The sequence below is a fragment of the Colletes gigas genome, unplaced genomic scaffold (assembly GCF_013123115.1).
Source record: "Colletes gigas isolate AHSC1104 unplaced genomic scaffold, ASM1312311v1 Colletes_gigas_Sc00001, whole genome shotgun sequence".
Taxonomy (NCBI): Eukaryota; Metazoa; Arthropoda; class Insecta; order Hymenoptera; family Colletidae; genus Colletes; species Colletes gigas.
The window spans coordinates 6,891,011-6,909,575 of record NW_025106630.1 but is presented as its reverse complement, the minus strand read 5'-3'; the positions used below and the strand labels follow the sequence as shown (position 1 = coordinate 6,909,575).

Below are 18,565 nucleotides of genomic sequence, written 5' to 3'. Positions count from 1 at the left end.
TATTGCAATTTATAATCAATCAGTAACTGACTAACTTTTTGTTTCCAACTTTTTTTTTTTATCAGACTACCGGAAGTGCAAGAAAAATCGTAACGATATGTGGAAGATGACTGTACGTAGTCGGTGCCTGTTCTAGCGGGGTTTGCATTTTTCTCGAGTGTACAAAGTAAGTGTTTTATATTTCACAAAACGTTTACAATAATTGAAATATATATTACAATGAATTATTTGGACAAATATTTAACATTGCTGCAATTGATCTTGTAATTGCGCGAAGCGTCCTTGTAATACACGTTCTCGTTCCGTTTGTCTATTAACATCTTCCATAAGCGCATTTACTCGTCTTGGTACCGCTGCCTCTTCTTGCGTTTGCAAAAATTTGAACGTCGATAGCTCTAAATGAGTTTGTTCTATTTGTTCCCACAAATCATGTAGCTGTTTCGTTAATACTTGTGCTCTAGTCTAGTATGTAAAAAAAAGATTTATATAGATCAATCGATATTGGATAAATCGAAACATAACGATTTATGCATTTCAAAATAAAAAGAAATACCTGATAACCGCCAGTAAGAACTTTCAACTTTTTTTCCATTCTGGCCGCCCGTTTAGCTTCCCCGGTCATGTGCATGCGATTTTCTTCTAATTTCCTTTCGCATGCTTCTACTCTATCCTTTTTTGAAGCTAATGTCGCTCGCGTATACCGTTTTTGCGTTTCCAGATACAAGATCTGATAAAATATATTTGGTAATACATATTTGAAACATAAATTTTAAATATAAAATGTGTTACAATACCTGTGATAAGCATTCTTCCCATACAGTTGTGTAGGAATCTAAACTAAGTTCTCCGTGCGCCATACCTTCTTTCACGACTCCCATTTCATCAGTCAAGAGCTGTTTAGCCTGAATTAAATATTAACATGATATCGATGATATAAAAATAGTAAAATCGTGTGATGCAATATAACTTACGGCACTAAGTTCATCCTCTTCAAAATTAACGTACGGATGCTGGTCTAAATAAGACTGCGCTTGAGCTATCGAACTCGAGGCACCTTTGCGATTCTGTTGTACCGGATTCTGTAGAGCATCGTATTGCAACATCGTAATCATTTCCCTTTTAATCAGTTCCTCTGCCTACAATCAAGAGCTCGTTAGAAAACGACTAATTACACGTACACACATGGTAGATTATAATTAATTATATGATCGTACTCTTTGCAAATCCGTTAATGGAGTGTCCATGAACGGCCTCAAAATATTCATATTTACATCAACTGGTCGCGGTAAATCTCGCTGTATAACTTGTGATCTACGAGATAATTCTCTTTTTCCTATAAAACATCGTAAAATATTGCTACACAAATAATTATTGTTAAAGTTGCAAATATTTACGTTTAAACGGTTACATACTTTGTTCCATTAATTCCTGTTGTTGCCTGGCATCTATATCAGCCTGGTCTTCGACTATCTCAGTTGTAGGTGTAGCAGCACTCTCATCTTTCGTTTCACCTTCAGGAACTACTATCTCGTAGTCATTACGCGGCGTTGGGAGAGCACTTAGGCCAGCGCGTAATTGTTCTTTCACTTGTTTCTGAATTAGGGGAGTCTCTGATCCCTCGATGCCTTCGTCCGGATTAATGCTAAGCTTGTCACGAACTGGCGTTGCCGCTAGAACTCCGTTTTGCGTTCGCGTGGATGCCGGTGTGTTAAACGAATTAGCCGGAGTGCCGTCGCTACGTTGCGAACGAAACGGTGTAGCCAAAATAGTATTTGGTGTTGCCACAGCATTAGCGGAAGGCACAACGCTAGTAAAATCGGAATTATTTAGCGGGGTATTTAATCCACCTGTAAAAAAAGACCGTAGACCATTTTATTTATCGTTAAAAAAACTACACACTTACATAGTTAAATTTTAGAATATATTTCTAAATAAAATTATACCAACCTTTCAATGGAGTATCAACATGAGTAAGAGCCATAACATTTTGAGCTTCTTGAAGAATTCTGTCTGCAGCCGCGGGAGTACGAGGAGTTGCAGCTGCATTTGTTGGTAAAGAATAATCAGCCAGTAAACTATCCGATAATGTGATACCACTTTCAGTTGCAACTTCACGAGCAACCTATTGCAAACAGTATAAATTTTATGTAGTCATACAAGTCATGAAATTACAGTAATGCACACTTAAATGTCCGCGAAACCATATATCGATACAATGTATCGATAACGGCCGGTGTCAAGTTACACTCGATCTTCGAAGCCGCTTGACTTACAAGAATTGGTGGGGATAACCGTGGACACTTAAGCGGGCACTACTCTATTCAAGAAACAAACGGCACAATGTACCTCTGATGCTCTGCCAAGTTTAACAACTTGCTGCAGTTCTTGATCAGATATCTGTGGCTCTGGCAGAACTAGTTTACTCCTTTTTTTTATTGGTTCTTCATTATTGAGCATCCCCATTGGAATATCGTTTTCCTTGCGTTGTTTTAACTTTTGTTTGTCTTTTCTACGTTCCATTTCTTCCTTCTCTTGCCTCAGCTCGCCATCTAAATGTTGCTGTCTCATTCTTGAAAAATCGATAGCAAGGGGATCAACGTGCTCGTTAGACGTATCATAAAATCCGGATGCTGGCCGTTTCTCAAACGGAATTTCAGAATTGTAATTAACCCCGCGTTTGCGTTTGTTCTTTTGTGATACAGTAATACCAGCAGCTCTTAATTCTCTACGTTTTTGCAGAGCTGCAAGCCTGCGAGCTTCCTCCAATTGCTTTTCCCTGGCTTTGCGTTTTGCCTTTTTGCCTTGAGTATTTGCAAGCCTAGCACGTGCCTCGGATAACATCTCCAGTTCTGAAAATTGCTAAATTTATTTTTGTTACTCGTAAGAAGAAATAATAATTTCTAAAATAGAGACTCAACCATCTTCATCCATATCCTTGGGATCAGGTCTGGCAGGTTTTGTTTCTGGATTTGGATCAATTTCTCCTGGTTTTAACTTGCGAGGGTCATCTGCAGCATCATCTCCTTCTTCTTTCTTCTGAGCTTGATCGCTAATATACAGTGCCATGAAAATTATGTGAATCTTAATCATATACATAAATTGCATTGAACAGGCAAAGCTTTTTCTACATACAGTAAATATTCGTAACGTTCCAAACATTGTGCAGCTGTGCGTCCAATGATTGGAGCAATTGTTCTCCACTGTGTGGGCATCAATTTTGCAAGATGAAGAAGTTTCTCGTCTTCCTCTCTGCTCCATTCTGTTTTTTTAATACTTGGGTCCAACCATTCAAACCAACGTGCTTTACACTGTTTAGCAGATTTTCTGTGTAAGAGAGATGCTATTCGACTCCATTGATTTTTGCCATATTTCATAACAGCGGCTTTTAAAATTTCATCCTATAAAAACAAATATTGGTTTGGGAAATGATATTTGATAATCAAAATGTAAGTTTCAGGTTAGAAATTAAATCTTACCTCCGTGTTCCGCCAAACACCTCCCTTTATCATAATACGCGGCATTTTGTATGTATTTTATATTGTCATTTAAGGGAAAACGAAAAAACACAAAACTTTTGCTGATTGTCCCTATTTATTTGACAATTAATGAGAACCTCATTTGTACTGCAAGCCACCGATGGCAACGCTCAACTGAGCGCGAGCGCAAGCGGTCGATGCGATAGCAGAGACACAAGTGATTAATAAAACAAGTACTATCAATATAATCATTTAAAATACAGCTGTACTATTTTTATTATATTTTAGTACATATAAATAAATATGTTCATAAAAAAATAAGCACAGTAAATTCTTGACTTATTGGTTAATTCGTTCCAGAGTTTCCCGCATAAATCGAATTGTACGAGTAGTGATTGGATCGATATCGATACTATCGATCATATTCAATCAATTTGATGCCAAGACGTGGTATTAACTTTTTTTAGGTACCACATATTCAGGAACAAAATATTCTTTATGTTGATATACAAAGTTTTACTTGTAATATAAAACTAACGTTAATATTTATTTACAGCATATACAATGTAAAAGCTTAAATAATTTACATATCGTAAAATAGCTAAATAACAAATTTAAAAATAATTAACAGTTTACAGAATCAATATCATTATTTCGCCCTAAAGGAACAATATTATTCTGATTATTCACATTTGACTATTTTTACCTGTTTTACAAGTAAATTGTTTTCAAATTATCACATACAAAATTTTCCATAAGCCTCTGCAGTTTTTGTATGCTTCCTATAATAATTATTTGCTTCTGAAGTAAATAAACGGTTAAGCATATTGTTTTTATTGTATTTTACTTTTTTTATATTTTTGTTTTAGTTGATCTCTACTGATAATTATATACATCTATGACTATACATAAATCCATCTATCTACAAGAAATATTTAGATCAGTTCAATTGCTAAGGCAGTAAATTGATTATTGTATTGTTTATGATATCAAATTTATACCACAAGTGTGTGTGTATGTGTGCACGCGTGTAAACGACATTGTTTTTAAAACTTTTGAGAACTTCCCTTTCCTGAAGAACATCTTTGTTTCCTCCTGTTTTCTTGATGACCATTGATGATATAGAGCAAATTGTGTTATTGGTATTTTAACTTGAAATTTATTCCAGCAGACAGTACTTTTTGTTCTATTTTGTCGACGTTTTTTTCCCGGTTAAAAAATAAAATTTACCTTGATTCAGTTTAAATAAGAAATGATTTGAAACGCTTATTTACAGTATAATTACAACATTTGTTATCTACCAAACCTACTTCTAATTACTAATTCAGATATTACTTATACTAATTATTTTGTCACTTAAGTACATTGTACTACTCCTACATCACCTTCGTCGATGATATGTAAAAAACTAATTTGCAACTTGATCATTTTGAAACTTGTCTTTGAATTTCAAGGCTTCCAACTAAGAAAACTATCCTGTATAACTATTTGCTTGAATATACTATGCGTGATTGATTGCGGAGCTTTACGATTACGCTGAGCTTCTAAAATATACGAGACCTTTTCCCTAGCTTCGCTACGGGAAATATCGCCTCTGAGACCCAGTAATCTGACTAAATGATCCTCAGTCATATCTGGATATTTCTCAACCAACGAATGTAAATCGAGAGAAAGAATTTCAGAGTCTTCGCAACGCAACACTTCGGCAAGACGTTTGATTATTTCGAACGGAGAATTGAAATTTCCGACTTTCGGAGCAATTCGATCAAAAAAGTTCTTTAGTTTATCTGCTTCTGTCATTATTTTCGAAGTGCACGTTAAACATTCGTCATACGTTTTCAAAGATATTTTTCGTTGCATCATAGCAGAAATGTAACGTTTTGCAATTAGATTTTGCGCTTCCATAATGACGTATTCGAAGTTCTTTGGACAGAGATGGTTGTAATCTTGAAAATAATCTTCCAGTGTCACGCATATAGTCTCTACTGGAATTGGAGACGACAACCATTTGGGAGTAATTAAATCTTGAAAGTGTAACTCTAAATCCAAGAAAGATTCTTCTAGTAATATGGTTGCTGCTTCATTTCGCAACTGTTGATAATTTGATAGCAAATTTTCGAATTTAACAGTAGCATCTCCACTGGTATTGGAGACCCAATATATTTGTTTCATTTGTTGCGCTAATTCCGTAAATTGTAAACAATTATTAACAACCGTGATCATGTGATGTGTAAAATATGGTACTTGACTTCTGTCTTCGAAATGTTTACTTTTAAATTCTAACATTGCTTGCCTATACATAAATCCATATTTGATAACTTGTTCGATGCATAGAACTAATGCTTGTGCTGTTAAATTGGAGCTGATAGTTTTTGTAACTTGCAGATTCTGATCGATCATTTGAAATATAATTACAGGGGCTGCTGTGTGATAGTATGCCTCTTGAGTACTTCCTTCCGGCAATACTCCGCACCTCCAGTCGACCTTTTCAGTTTCTAAAGTCTTTCTCATCCAATCCTCGTAGTTTTGGCACATATTTTTCAAATATTTTTCTTGTAGGTCATTTATAATTTCAGGACTTAACAAAGGACCAATATCGCTCGTATCGATATTTAATTCAGTATGTTGCATCAGCTCTGGCCCGGTATAGGTATTCATGATCCATGACAATAGCGAAACATATTCATTTCCTTCTAAACCATTGGCAATTATGTCTTTTAAATGCTGAGACAAGCTTGTGTGATACATTTTAACAAAAGTTCTTACAATGTTATACCAAGGTGGAAAACAGGGTTCGCATAAAGTTTTAACAACTCTCAAGTCTTCCAGAATTAGAAGCCTTGTAAGTTCCAAGTATCTAACTAACCACATTTTATTATCTACTCTTTCTTCAACATGAGTCCCTTCAATTCTATTAGCCACAGATTTTTCAAGGACCTTCATTGACATATCTTTCCACTTCTTAGGTCTTCCTGGTGGCATAAATCCACTTTGTTTATGTCTCTGAATAGCAAAATGATCTGCCTTCTCTTCTCTTTCTATAATTCTTAAAGCTGTTACAATTACTGTAGGTTCTTTTCTGACAGTGTTCAATGTACGGCTTAGAACCAACCTGATCTGTTTTTCCATTAGCTGCGAAAGCATTTCAATGTCTTCCAAATAAGCCTTTAACATAACCGTGTCAGCTGGTGATTGATTTGGTAGTTTATGAAGTTCGTACAATAAATCGTCTCTTGAATTTTCAAGATCCATGATGCTCTGATGAGCATGCAAAAGTTTGCCCTCGTTTATCCACTGTTTAGTCTTTTCGACACTGTCGGGTACCGTAAATGTATGCTTCAAATTTTCTTTGGCAGTAACGTATTGCGAATGACGCATGTTTTCATCCTGAACAGCTTGCAATTTCGCATTTAATTCCGGAACTTGTTCAAACAACTCACCAATGTCATTTAAGTCCTGCTTTATAGAAGCAATACTCTCTAAGGAACTTTGGAGTTGTTCAAAACCTACACGAACTCCATCTAATTGACTTTGCATTGCAGTTTTGAGCATAGTTTCAACGGAAGCTTTCTTTCGACTTATTCTACGTTTGTACATATCAATTTTTTCCAATTGACCCGGACGTTGCAACAAATTTGACACATATTTTGTTGCCCTTGCCTTGGCTTCTTCTTCCAATTTTTGTAGATCTTCCATGTCTGAAGCTGTTTTTCGTTAATTTACCTTACCTTATAAAAGTATTACTTATAAAACGTGGGGAATAACGAATCCCAATTAATTAGATACATGCAAATGAAAAGCGTGGAAAGATATTTTGACATTTATAAAACCTTGGTTAGGTACTTTAAGATGCGTTTGCACTAAAGAGATTGTAGTATCAATGAACACACCATAACTGCTTAAAATGCAATACGTTCGGAACATAATGTTCCTATGCAATTGTCCTATGAAAATGCACTGTAAAGATTTTGTAAATTGACTTCTCTCTTGATCATTTAACATAAATAATATAACTATAAAAAGTTTTCGGTGTTTTTTGAATAAAATTTAGTATTACAAATGCATTCTTTAAAGAGATTGTCAGGAACAATTAATCAGTACTGTAAATATAACTTAAAAAGATGTTTAGCCTCAAAACCAGCAGAAAATAGAAAAATTGAAGCAGAGAAAGGTAAATAATTTAAAAAACTCTATTAAAATATCAATAAAATTAAGTTAAGCAAATTTTATTCTTCTACCAAGATTTTTGTAGACCATTGTATCTAGTAATAACTCTAAATGATTGCAGAGAAGAATATTGTGATAGATCGTATCAAAGGAGTCACAATAATTGGTATAAATCGCCCGCAGACAAAGAATTGTTTAGACACTGCAACAGCACAAGAACTGTCGGATGAATTGGAGAAATTTGAAAATGACAAGGAGTCTGTAGTTGGTGTACTTCATGGTATTGGTGGTAACTTTTGCGGCGGCTATGATCTTAAAGAAATAGCCAAATACGATGGAACGAACGAGGAAACATTACCACAATTTGGGCCGTTGGTAAAATCTTTGAATTCTTGAATGTCTATAAAAAGTTGTTCATATTGTATTAGTTAATTATTCGATTATTTCTAGGCTGATAAAATTGAATTAGTTAAAAAACCATTGGTTGCTGCTATAAGCGGATATGCTATAGGCATAGGATTTGAACTTGCCTTAATGTGCGATATAAGAATAATGGAAGACAGTGCAGTATTAGGATTTTTTAATAGACGTTTTGGTATTCCCATACTGTGTGGTGGTACTGTACGCTTGCCTGCTCTAATTGGATATGGAAGAGCAATGGAACTTATCTTAACAGGCCGTGCTATTTCTGGACATGAGGCATTTAACTGGGGTCTAGTTAGTCGGTGTACACATACTGGTTCAGGTAGGGTTTCAATTATAATTGTAAATATACCACTGATGAATTGATGATGAACTGTTTTTTATTTGCAGTGCTAGGTAGTGCAGTAAACTTTGCGAACTCATTTCTTAAGTTCCCACAAAAACCTATGCTTGCCGATCGTGTTTCTACTCATTTTGCTACGTTTTCTGCTAAACAACTAGAGGAAGCTTTACAGTTTGAGAAAGATAATGCATCTCATTTATTATTCGAAGAGGGTGTTAGAGGAGCAAACCGATTTGTCAATGAAAAGCTAGGTAGACATGGTAAATTTTATAATATAACGTCAATAGATGTAAGTTTTAAAGAATTGGATAAAGATCTTTTGTAAAAATTTAGTAATACGTTACTGTACTCAACATGACTGATTTTGTTAAAAGAGAAAATAATCGCAACTGTACAAATTTATTTATATTATTTTATTTTTAATGTAGATTTAATAAATGAATCTTTTCTATGCGACACGTGTGTTTTCAATAGTATGTCATTGCACCTTTTCCCTGTTTTTCCACCGATGAGCGGCGTGAAATTGATCATTTGACCATTCGCGTCACCTGCGTAAATAATATTTAAAATAAATGGTATTCTGTACAGGGTGTTCGGCCATCTCTGGGAAAAGTTTATTGTAATTGACAAAAATTATTGTTTCAGAACGATTTGAAATTTTTTAATTTCGACGAAAAATTTCACACCTCGAATTTTTTTCTCGAAAGTGGGTAGGATTTCGAGGGTACGTCTATTCACCAAAAATGATTTTACTTAACCCCTGCAACCGAAAATAATTTTTCCAGAACGATTTGAAATTTTTTAATTTAATTTTTTAATAACTTTTTAATGAAGCCTCAAGAAATTGATATTCTTGATTTTCGTCTTATTTTAGAGGTGGCCAATCATCCTGTATAATGTGTATACTTACGTTGATACACGACTATTAAATACGTTAAATTTGCAACAAAGACGTCGAGACCAGAAGTACGAGGCTCAAAAAAGGAAACTTTTCTTAATAGACAATTAACTTCATCGCACAAATCGAATTCAGCTGAAAATATCTGCGTGTTTACAGTTTACGAATTTTTCGAATTAGAAATTTTTAAATTAAGTTTCGCTCACTCGTGTCTTCCAAGTTCACAACATTCCGAATGTAATTCAGTATCAGTTTGAGCGGGCAATCGATATTTATTAACAACTCCTTTTCTGCCTCTTCGGACGGTACATTTCCCTCGTCGTTATTAACTGAAATTGTAGATCAAATATGTACATATTCGGGGTACGATCTTCGCTGAGAACATCGTATATCGAAAACATTCTTACCAGCATATTTAATTCGAATAATTGATGTCATTATTCCATCAATAATGGAGAAATACGAGAATAGGACGAATTAACCTTACTTTGATCTATAGATTTTTGTCAAGGAATCTATTGTATATCGAAAGGTTAAAATAACCGAAAATCGTTCGATATATCGTTGCTTTTAAATTTCGATTATTCCACTATCCAAATAATTTCATAGGTATTTGAATGCAATGGATAAATTTCGAATGTCATTGCGATCATCTATGTTCTTGTATACCCATAATATAAAAGTACTTCGATACATCGATAGATCGATGCGCTCCTAACGATAGGCAACCCGATGCACGCGTGCGTTGAGAACTTTCCATTACCTTTTGTAGCTCCTCCATTTTTCCATTTAAAAAAGTTACGGTTCTTCTAAATATGCGAAGAATATTATTTTTATCAGCACCGTACGTTATTCTTTGTTGGGAATAAAATTCCCTCGACTCAGTATAGGTTCGTCTCCCGCATAGCAGATGCATCCGATGCACTCGATGCACTGGGTTGTGCACCATGGGCGCGATAAGGTTTCTTTAGGGTGGTCACCGTCGCCGATGCATTCATTGGACTGGAATTCGGAATAATGGTGGAATTTCATATTCAAGTTGAACAACAACGACCGTCCGCAGGCTTAATTGGCGAAAGTAATGCGAACCGGCCAACCACAGTCGAGCCAGTTGAAGCTGTGTGACGAAACGAGTGCAGGTGGCGGTGCATTGTTGCGCAATCGTTCGTATCCCTCCTCCTCCTCCTTGTAACCAGGAGTCAGGACGAGAGTCCCCTTCGTAACCAGAAGGTCCTCCCCACCAACTGTGCCTTCCTCCCTGCTCGACCCGGTGAATGTTGCGCCCGCAAATCCGCGCGATCAGCGTCCACGGCTGTTCTTTCTTTCGTTTCTTCCTTCTATCTTACCTTTCCCCAAGGACTCTAGCCACCTTTTTGTTGCTCCTCCTATGGACGACCTGTTGGGGCTTTCGAAACGACGTTTCTGGATCTTCGTCGCGATCGATCTCCTCTTCTCAAACGAGAAGGACACACCGGAGACGCTCTTGTCGATGAATTATCATTCTGAGGATATATATCAAAAGCATTCAATTTTTTTTATTCCTCAATGATCTTCGATGCGAGAAGATCGATGAAACTTAAAAGCAAATTGTTCGAAAGAAGAAGAACGTTAATGATCAGGCGAAAGAAGAAGACCTGGTACGAAAGACAAAAGGGCGGTTCTCAGGGTCTTCTTTCCGATCAGCGTCTACGTGGCATTTGAGAGGAAGATGCCAGTGCCTTTCACGAATCACCACGCGATCCTACAATGTGTTATTGTTACCAGCGAACAGGCGATAGAAAAATTCTTTCCGATGGGAGAGGCAAATCGACACGTTTCTACTACTCGTAAGCTAGTGTCGCTCGCGTTGCAGAAACAATGCTTCATTTTTCATTATATTCATAACGAATGAAATTCATTTTGATTCATAATTTGGATTCTTCATCGAAACGTCTAATATTCGCCACCAGAGGGCCACGCTCTCGTCTTTCTCGCAAGCACTCGACCGATCCTCCGTTTCTATATACACACTTCTCGACTAATAACCCAATATTCCGCTATCCAAGGGTTTTATTAGGAGTACTTCATATCCATCCTTTGTAAGACCCTATTCCTCTACTTCTGTGACTTCCATTAACCCCCAGCGTTGTCACTTTAATTCATAATTTGGATTCTTCATCGAAACGTCTAATATTCTAGAATCTCTGTCAATCCATTGTGCTCCTTCACTCTGTGGCGTCACCTCCCGTATTCGCCACCAGAGGGCTGTGCTCTCGCCTTTCTCGCAAGCGACCGATCCTCCGTTTCTATATTATACACTCCTCGATTAATTACCCAATATTCCTTCGTCTAAGGGCCCTATTAAGAATTCTTCGTATCCACCCTTTGTAAGACCCTGTTCCCCTCCTTCTGCGACTTCCATTAACCCCCCAGCGTCGTTTGTCGGTTCGAAAACCCCCTTTTGCTATTCTTGCGAGCATTTCCATACACGACTAATAGAATCTCAGAAATATCAGTAATAAACAATACGAATACGGTTGGAATTTCGTTTCGTGGTACGGACACTTGGCGGTTTACTGAAATTACGTACCACGAGCGGCTCGTTTCGGGCCCACTTTCCTCCTTCGTCCGTGCCATTACGCGCGCCGACGGAGCCCCGGGAAAACGGATTCAACCTAAGCAATTTTCATACGCTGTGCCATGGCAGGACGAGAGTCAGTCGTTTCGGGGTCCTTTATACGGTGCACCGCGTCTCTGTCCATTCTGCAGCTCGCGTTGATCGTATCCCGCATGCCACTTAACCATTACGTTTTACGAGGCGGATGGACGTAAAATACCCTCCCCCTCCGGTGTCCAGCAACAGGTTACGTCGTCGTCTTGCGTTTCGCGAACGACCACGACGACGAAAGGGGAATATTTTCCAGGCAGGATCGACGTGTCCTGGCGTATCCCGTGAAATTTACCACGACTGTTTCAGCGCTCGAACGTCCACCGCGGATCGACGAGAGTCGCCTCTATGACGCGAATTTATGCCATCTTCTTGTTCTCCGCCCTATCGTTATCACCAGCGTCCGGCTGAGGCTCTCGTGCCTGTTCCAACGAGGATAGAAAACGATAACAACGTGTTCTACAGGGTGGATACGAAACTAGCCACTAACGATAAGAACAGAACGATTCTTACGGAGTAAAAGGTTTTACAATCTTCGAGGATCGGTTTGGGATCGTAAAAGTTGATCTCTCGCGCTGTACTGAACCGTACGAGTTTAACTTCTGGAAATCTAATCTAGGAAGATTATAATTCTCGTCGAGAATCGTGATCTACTAATAAGGAGGATAGTTTTTTCGATAATTTGGGATTTCAACGTTCGAAAGACGTGTTTACTCTTGTAGGGAGGCGTGGGTGGACGATCGAGGTACAGTAGAAGCCAGCGCGACTCTGTTAAGGTTGATATCTGAACTTTACGATGGCTTCTGCTTTAACTTTGCAGACCAGTTGGGATCTCGAACGATCGTTTGTCCGCTCGACGAACGATTTAAACGATCGTAAAGCTCGCAATGTGCGAATCGAAACACTTGGTCGGCCAGCACTATGACTTTTCTGGGCAAAAGACTTTTCAGATCGTATTTTGCGGAGTTAAATTCGAAAAATAAAATGGAAGCTCCGTGTTACGTTTGTTTTTCCAAAGACGACGAAGAACGTTTTAATATAAGGAAATATCGATAGGTAGCCAATTACGACAACCTTCCTCGACGTATACTATTTTTCTTTGATCACGACTGGCAGTACATTCTTCGCGAACGTATTTCCTGAATACAGATCGTCGAGTCGTCCGTTAAGAGGCGCATCCAGCCACTCCGGTGCATTCGCATAAACAGTGCGCGCGGCTAGCATTCTATTCCGGAAAAGCGAGGTCCTTGAACTCGATTCCTCGACACATCTCGAGCTACCTGCCCGCGGAGTAGTCCTTTATCCGTACGTACAGTCGTATGCAAAACGCATCTTTCACGCGTGGCTCGCGTACACGCGTACCGGCTCGATAATATAAACAGGGCGTGGCTCCGTGGATGAGCAGATTTCCCGCGAAACTTCGCCGACGAGAAGATCGATTTGCATGAAATTGAATCTCGAAAACTGGCCACCGGTTACCACGTCCAACTTTCGACGAAACGGTCGGAGGCACTTTAGCGATGGCTATGGAATATAAACTACACAGCTTTCGTTAATTCCTGAAATCATAGCGGCGATGGAAGATGTTTAGTTTATTTTTATTCCGATTTTTTAGAGTAAATTTATATAAAATTGAAAATAAAAGAATTTTTTTCTCCAAAGTGATCACGATTTCGGGGGTATGTGTATTCATCAAAAATGTTTGTAATTGACCCCTGGAATTATAAATAATTTTTTTAGAACGATTTGAAAATTGTTAATTTGGAGAAAAATTTAGGCATCTACTGAATTTTTTTCTCGTAAGTGGTTAGGATTTCGGGGATATGTCTATTCACCAAAAATGTTTGTAATTGACCTCTGGAACTACAAATAATTTTTTTAGAATGATTTGAAAATTTTTAATTTGGCTAAAAATTTACGCAACTATTTAATTTTTTTCTCGAAAGTGGTTAGGATTTCGGGGATATGTGTATTCACCAAAAATGTTTGTAATTGACCTCTGGAACTACAAATAATTTTTTTAGAATGATTTGAAAATTTTTATTTTCGTCGAAAAATTTAGGCACTTACAGAATTTATTTCTCGAAACTGCGTGGGAATTCGGGGATATGTCTATTCACCAAAAATGGTTGTATTTGACCCGAGAACCTAAAAATAATTTTTTTAGAATGATTTGAAAATTTTTTTTTCCCTCGAAAAATTTCACACCTTCTCGAATTTTTTTCTCGAAACTGCATAGGATTTCGGGAATATGTCTATTCACCAAATATGTTTGAAATTGACCCCTAGAACTAAAAATAATTTTTTTAGAATGATTTGAAATTTTTTATTTTCGTCGAAAAATTTCTCCAAAAAACAATTTTGTACGTTTCCTTTTCGATATTATTCTTTGAGTCGGTATCAGGAAATGGCGCTTTGGGTTCGGTGTTTTCGTCGCAGCGAAACTGGACGCATCGATCCCGATATCGTCCCATCGAATTAACTTTGAAAGCGACATTATCACGACACATCCACAGAATGTAACGCATTAAATTGACTTCGAACTGTCCCCCACGCACCGAAAACCTGATTACCCTGAATTAATCGCGGTGCGCGCAGCTCGATCGAATGTTTCGTTCAGCATTGTTAACGAATACTTGATATAATTGCATTCCGATGGAAGCTTCGTATTATACGACGAAATTATTCGGTAAAACTATACTCGTTCAACGTTTCACACGATCTTCAAACTATCCATGTTTGCCAAATTCTAATACAGTGATAAAATTGTGAACATTATCAAGACATATCGCGTCAAACTTGTCTAATCGTAGTTACTTTCGTAATCTGAAATGCTTAATTTTTATTATGATTTTGAAAACTGTATCAATCTTGGAGAAACAAACGAACGGTGTTGTTTTCGATCGTTACGTGTTTCGTTTCGCTGGACGAAGATTTAGCCCGCGCCGTTCCGTTTCGAATGATCAACGCGAAACAATTTTGTCACCTGGCTGCCGCGCGCGTCACGCTTATTGGTGTCGCGCGATCAATGGTCCTCACCTACGCGTTTGTCCCGAGCACGCAGAAAGGTGGTACGCGTGGGTGTGTTGGGTCCCAAAGGCCAACGATAACGACAGCGAAAAATCCTAGTATCGCGGCTCCGCATCGTGAAATACATGTGTGCATTTGCATTGATAAAAGGCGATCGACGACAGTATCTCCGATCGGTCGTTTATTCGTGTTCAACAATCAATTACGCACGAACGCTCGTGTCGCGTGTACAGGCTGCTTCCGAAACAATAGAATCATATTCAAAAATCACCATTCCTGGTACTGGGAAAGGTTTCAATTATATCTCCTTCTGGAAACGTAAAAGACATTCTTCGACTTTATTGGCAATGAAAATGAATATTTAAAAATGGACACCTTTAATTTTACATGCATAAGTACCTTTGAGACTTTGTTAACACATTACTGTGTGTTTTTTTAGTAATTTCTCCAATACAAGAAAAAAAATTTTATTATCCACCATATAGCTCCTGCAAAATTTTAATAAATCATATTAATTGCAAAAATACTTATCACATTTTTAGTATACACGTGTTGAAGGAATTCTGTACTGTTAGAAATAAGGCGCCATTTGTTTCTGCGCCACTTAGAGTTATTCTGACTTACTTTTTTTTTCGTAATCGTGTGTTTTTTGTCTGTAACAAAGCCTCGTGCTAATTAAATGTGCTTTACGCAGAGGAAGCCGAGTTTTGCTCATTTGCATCCCCAAAATTCCCACATATAACATTAAAATTAATGTGTTAAGATTACGTGGCACTGTTTATTTCTATATGCAATTTTGGAGAACAAGTAATTTAATTTCTATTTCTGCTAGGTGTTTTGTTGCTTCCAAACTGTTATTTTCGCGACGAAGGTTGTAAAATAAACGAGTACAATTAACGAATCCCCGGTGTTCTTTTCTGATTTTACTTGAATTTCGTGACTCGTCTTGGTATCGTAGTTGAAAGAGCAAAGTTCACTACTCGTTCTCCCGACACTCTCGCCACGTCGCGTTTTCACTTTTTCGGTCAGCGTCTGGCTCTTCGTCATCTTCGAGATAGTTCGAGCCTTTTCCCCGTTGCTCAATCCGTTCGGCCGTTAACGAGCTGGCAAAAAGCACCGAACGATATCGCAAGAATATAATGGGTAATTGCTGCGTTCGCGCTGGAATGTTGTCGAGTTGCAACGCGAGCGTTTTGAGTCTGCCTTAAAACGCTGGATCTCTGAAGAAACCATCGTCTCTTCGGTTCTCTCCATGAAATTTCTCCCTTACATTTTCTCGAAATTTCTTCAACGTTCAAAATAAAATTTTCACTACAGATTATAAAAAAAAAACAAAATCGTTCCTGAAGAGCTTAATGGTTCGAAAGTTGTACGAAAATGTCACTAAAATTTTCGATCTGGCCCACTGTGGCGGCGGTGCAGCGAAAGCTGGCAAATAAAGGGATCGATTGAGTCGTGAATCCGCCCTTTGATCGTTCCACGGCAACGATCGAGCGCGATCGATACAGGATTTACAGGTTTCCTAAAAGGAAGACGCCTCGGTTCAACGCACGGATTATCGCGATCCTGGCTCGGGCCCGTAGAAATTATTCAGGTGTCGGTAGTCGTTCTATCGGTTTTATCTGCGATCGACGAGCCGCCTCGCTTAAGATCGATTAATCATCCGGGCGCGAGCCGCGGGTTAGCCGCGATAACCGCCGCGCCGTGATTTATTGGGAACTCGGACCGCGGAAATATTTAAGCGACGCCTGGGAGAGTTTCTTTCGCGCGGACCTTGGGGGCAGAAGAAACGAGTCGTAACGAATTCCTCCGACTCGGACGTGCAACAGGTCTGTTTACGAGCCATCGATCTCCCATCGGATCCGTCCACGACACCGGACGGTGATCGTTTAACCCTTTCATGGCCAGTTTTTAGACCTATCGATCTAATATCGACGTCCAGATTCACGTTGGAATGTTTAAAAAGCTCAGGGGTCCTCGTAAAGTCGAACGAATCGCCACTTCAGCGTCCGAGGAAAGAGGATTTTTATGGACATACTTCTTTCGAGCATTGTTCGACTTTGCTCGTAGCTGAGAGTACCTAGGGATGTTTGGCCACCCATGGGAAAAATTGTAATGGAAGATTCTAGGGGCCAAAATAGGACGAAAAACAAAAGAATATTAATTTGTTGACTGAGGCTTCGTTAAGAAGTTATTAAAAAATTTCAAATCATTCTGAAAAAATTATTTCTAGGTTCTGGGGTCAAATGCAACCATTTTTGGTGAATAGACATACCACCGAAATCCTACGCACTTTCGAGAAAAAAATTCAGGAACGTGGACAAATTCGACGAAAAAAAAAAATGTTGAATCGTTCTAAAAAAATTATTCCTAGGTTTTGGGGTCAAATGCAACCATTTTTGGTGAATAGACATACCCCCGAATTCCTACGCACTTTCGAGAAAAAAATTCAGGAAGGTGGACAAATTCGACGAAAAAAAAAAATGTTGAATCGTTCTAAAAAAATTATTTCTATATTCTCGGGGCAAATGTAATCATTTTTGGTTAATAGACATACCCCCGAAATCCTGCGCATTTTCGAGAAAAAAATTCATTACTAGCGGAACTTTAAACGTTAATAACCTCCCAACGAAGTCTCCATCAGCAAATTGGTATTCTTGATTTTCGTCTTATTTTGGCCTCTATAAAATTTTCCCCAGGGTTGGCCGAACACCCTGTATCTCTTTAACATGGTACATTTGAAAGTAATTGTTTCAAACAGTTATATAAAAGTTTCACTTATTTAGAACGTTATTCTCCAGAGGAGCAACTAGAATGATCACTGAAATATTAATTGAAGGCTGCAGGAGCATACCTTGAGAGACTAAGAACACGTCTTGTATCGTTCTCAGTTACAGAGAACTCCTTTTATCTTCATGTAACGGAAATCCATGCGATAATTCATAAGACTATACTCGCGATAATTTAGATAAACAAAATAAAACAACGTTGATATACAAACGGCAACGTCAAAAGGGTAAAATAATAATTCCACGAAGGTGAACGTTAGTTTAAATATGACTGAAATCATTGCAAAACCGTTGCTACCGCGTCGCGAAATAAAATGTCTCATTACGCATACAATGGAAATGGAAACCTGATTTCTTCCGTCTGCCTTTGTTGCTTTTTCCCCCTCTTCCCGCTCGAACGAAAATACAGGAATAGTTTATTGAAAACCGAGCCAATAACGAGACGTCGATCGTCCAGCCGGTCCACGTTTCTGTTAAACAGTTGCTAAAACGATAAAGTCGACTGTCTCGAGCAGTCCTTTCTCCCTTACCGGACAAATTAAGCGGCAAAACAGATCTTTTCGATTAAGCGTCCGCGAAGCTGGGCGCTTAATTGGAAGTGCGCGTAAACACTGTTCGCAGGATTTCTTTGTCCGTCGCTGCGCTAAGGGAATAATTCTTATTTCCCTTGGATTACTTTATTTGCCTCGCCTGCCTCCTCTCAAGGCGAAACTGTTATCGTCGAGCTCCGGACGAAATCCTTCTCCAAGGATGCTTCACGGACAGGCTAAATTAATCAAATTTAATGCAAAT

The 18,565-nt window shown here is 38.2% G+C and overlaps 3 protein-coding genes across 3 annotated transcripts; 1 reads left to right on the top strand and 2 right to left on the bottom strand.

The window, feature by feature from the left end:
• Positions 1 to 180: 180 nt before the first annotated feature.
• Positions 181 to 3,637, bottom strand: LOC122395284 (cell division cycle 5-like protein). Its single transcript, XM_043392730.1, has 11 exons — positions 3,477 to 3,637; positions 3,133 to 3,398; positions 2,919 to 3,049; positions 2,347 to 2,849; positions 1,948 to 2,122; positions 1,413 to 1,847; positions 1,215 to 1,333; positions 972 to 1,136; positions 795 to 902; positions 554 to 727; positions 181 to 462 (listed from the first exon to the last, which is right to left on the bottom strand). Exons 1-11 carry the CDS (start codon positions 3,519 to 3,521, stop codon positions 241 to 243), a joined length of 2,343 nt encoding a protein of 780 aa, XP_043248665.1. The 5' UTR covers positions 3,522 to 3,637; the 3' UTR covers positions 181 to 240.
• Positions 3,638 to 4,140: 503 nt separating this feature from the next.
• On the bottom strand, positions 4,141 to 7,285 carry LOC122395306 (exocyst complex component 3). The gene has a single exon (XM_043392751.1). The coding sequence runs from the start codon at positions 7,170 to 7,172 to the stop codon at positions 4,926 to 4,928; it is 2,247 nt and encodes a 748-aa protein (XP_043248686.1). The 5' UTR covers positions 7,173 to 7,285; the 3' UTR covers positions 4,141 to 4,925.
• A 165-nt stretch (positions 7,286 to 7,450) lies between these two features.
• LOC122395423 (short-chain-enoyl-CoA hydratase-like) lies at positions 7,451 to 8,783 on the top strand. The gene is made up of 4 exons (XM_043392989.1): positions 7,451 to 7,647; positions 7,765 to 8,018; positions 8,094 to 8,388; positions 8,457 to 8,783. Exons 1-4 carry the CDS (start codon positions 7,536 to 7,538, stop codon positions 8,732 to 8,734), a joined length of 939 nt encoding a protein of 312 aa, XP_043248924.1. The 5' UTR covers positions 7,451 to 7,535; the 3' UTR covers positions 8,735 to 8,783.
• The last annotated feature ends 9,782 nt before the right edge of the window (positions 8,784 to 18,565 follow it).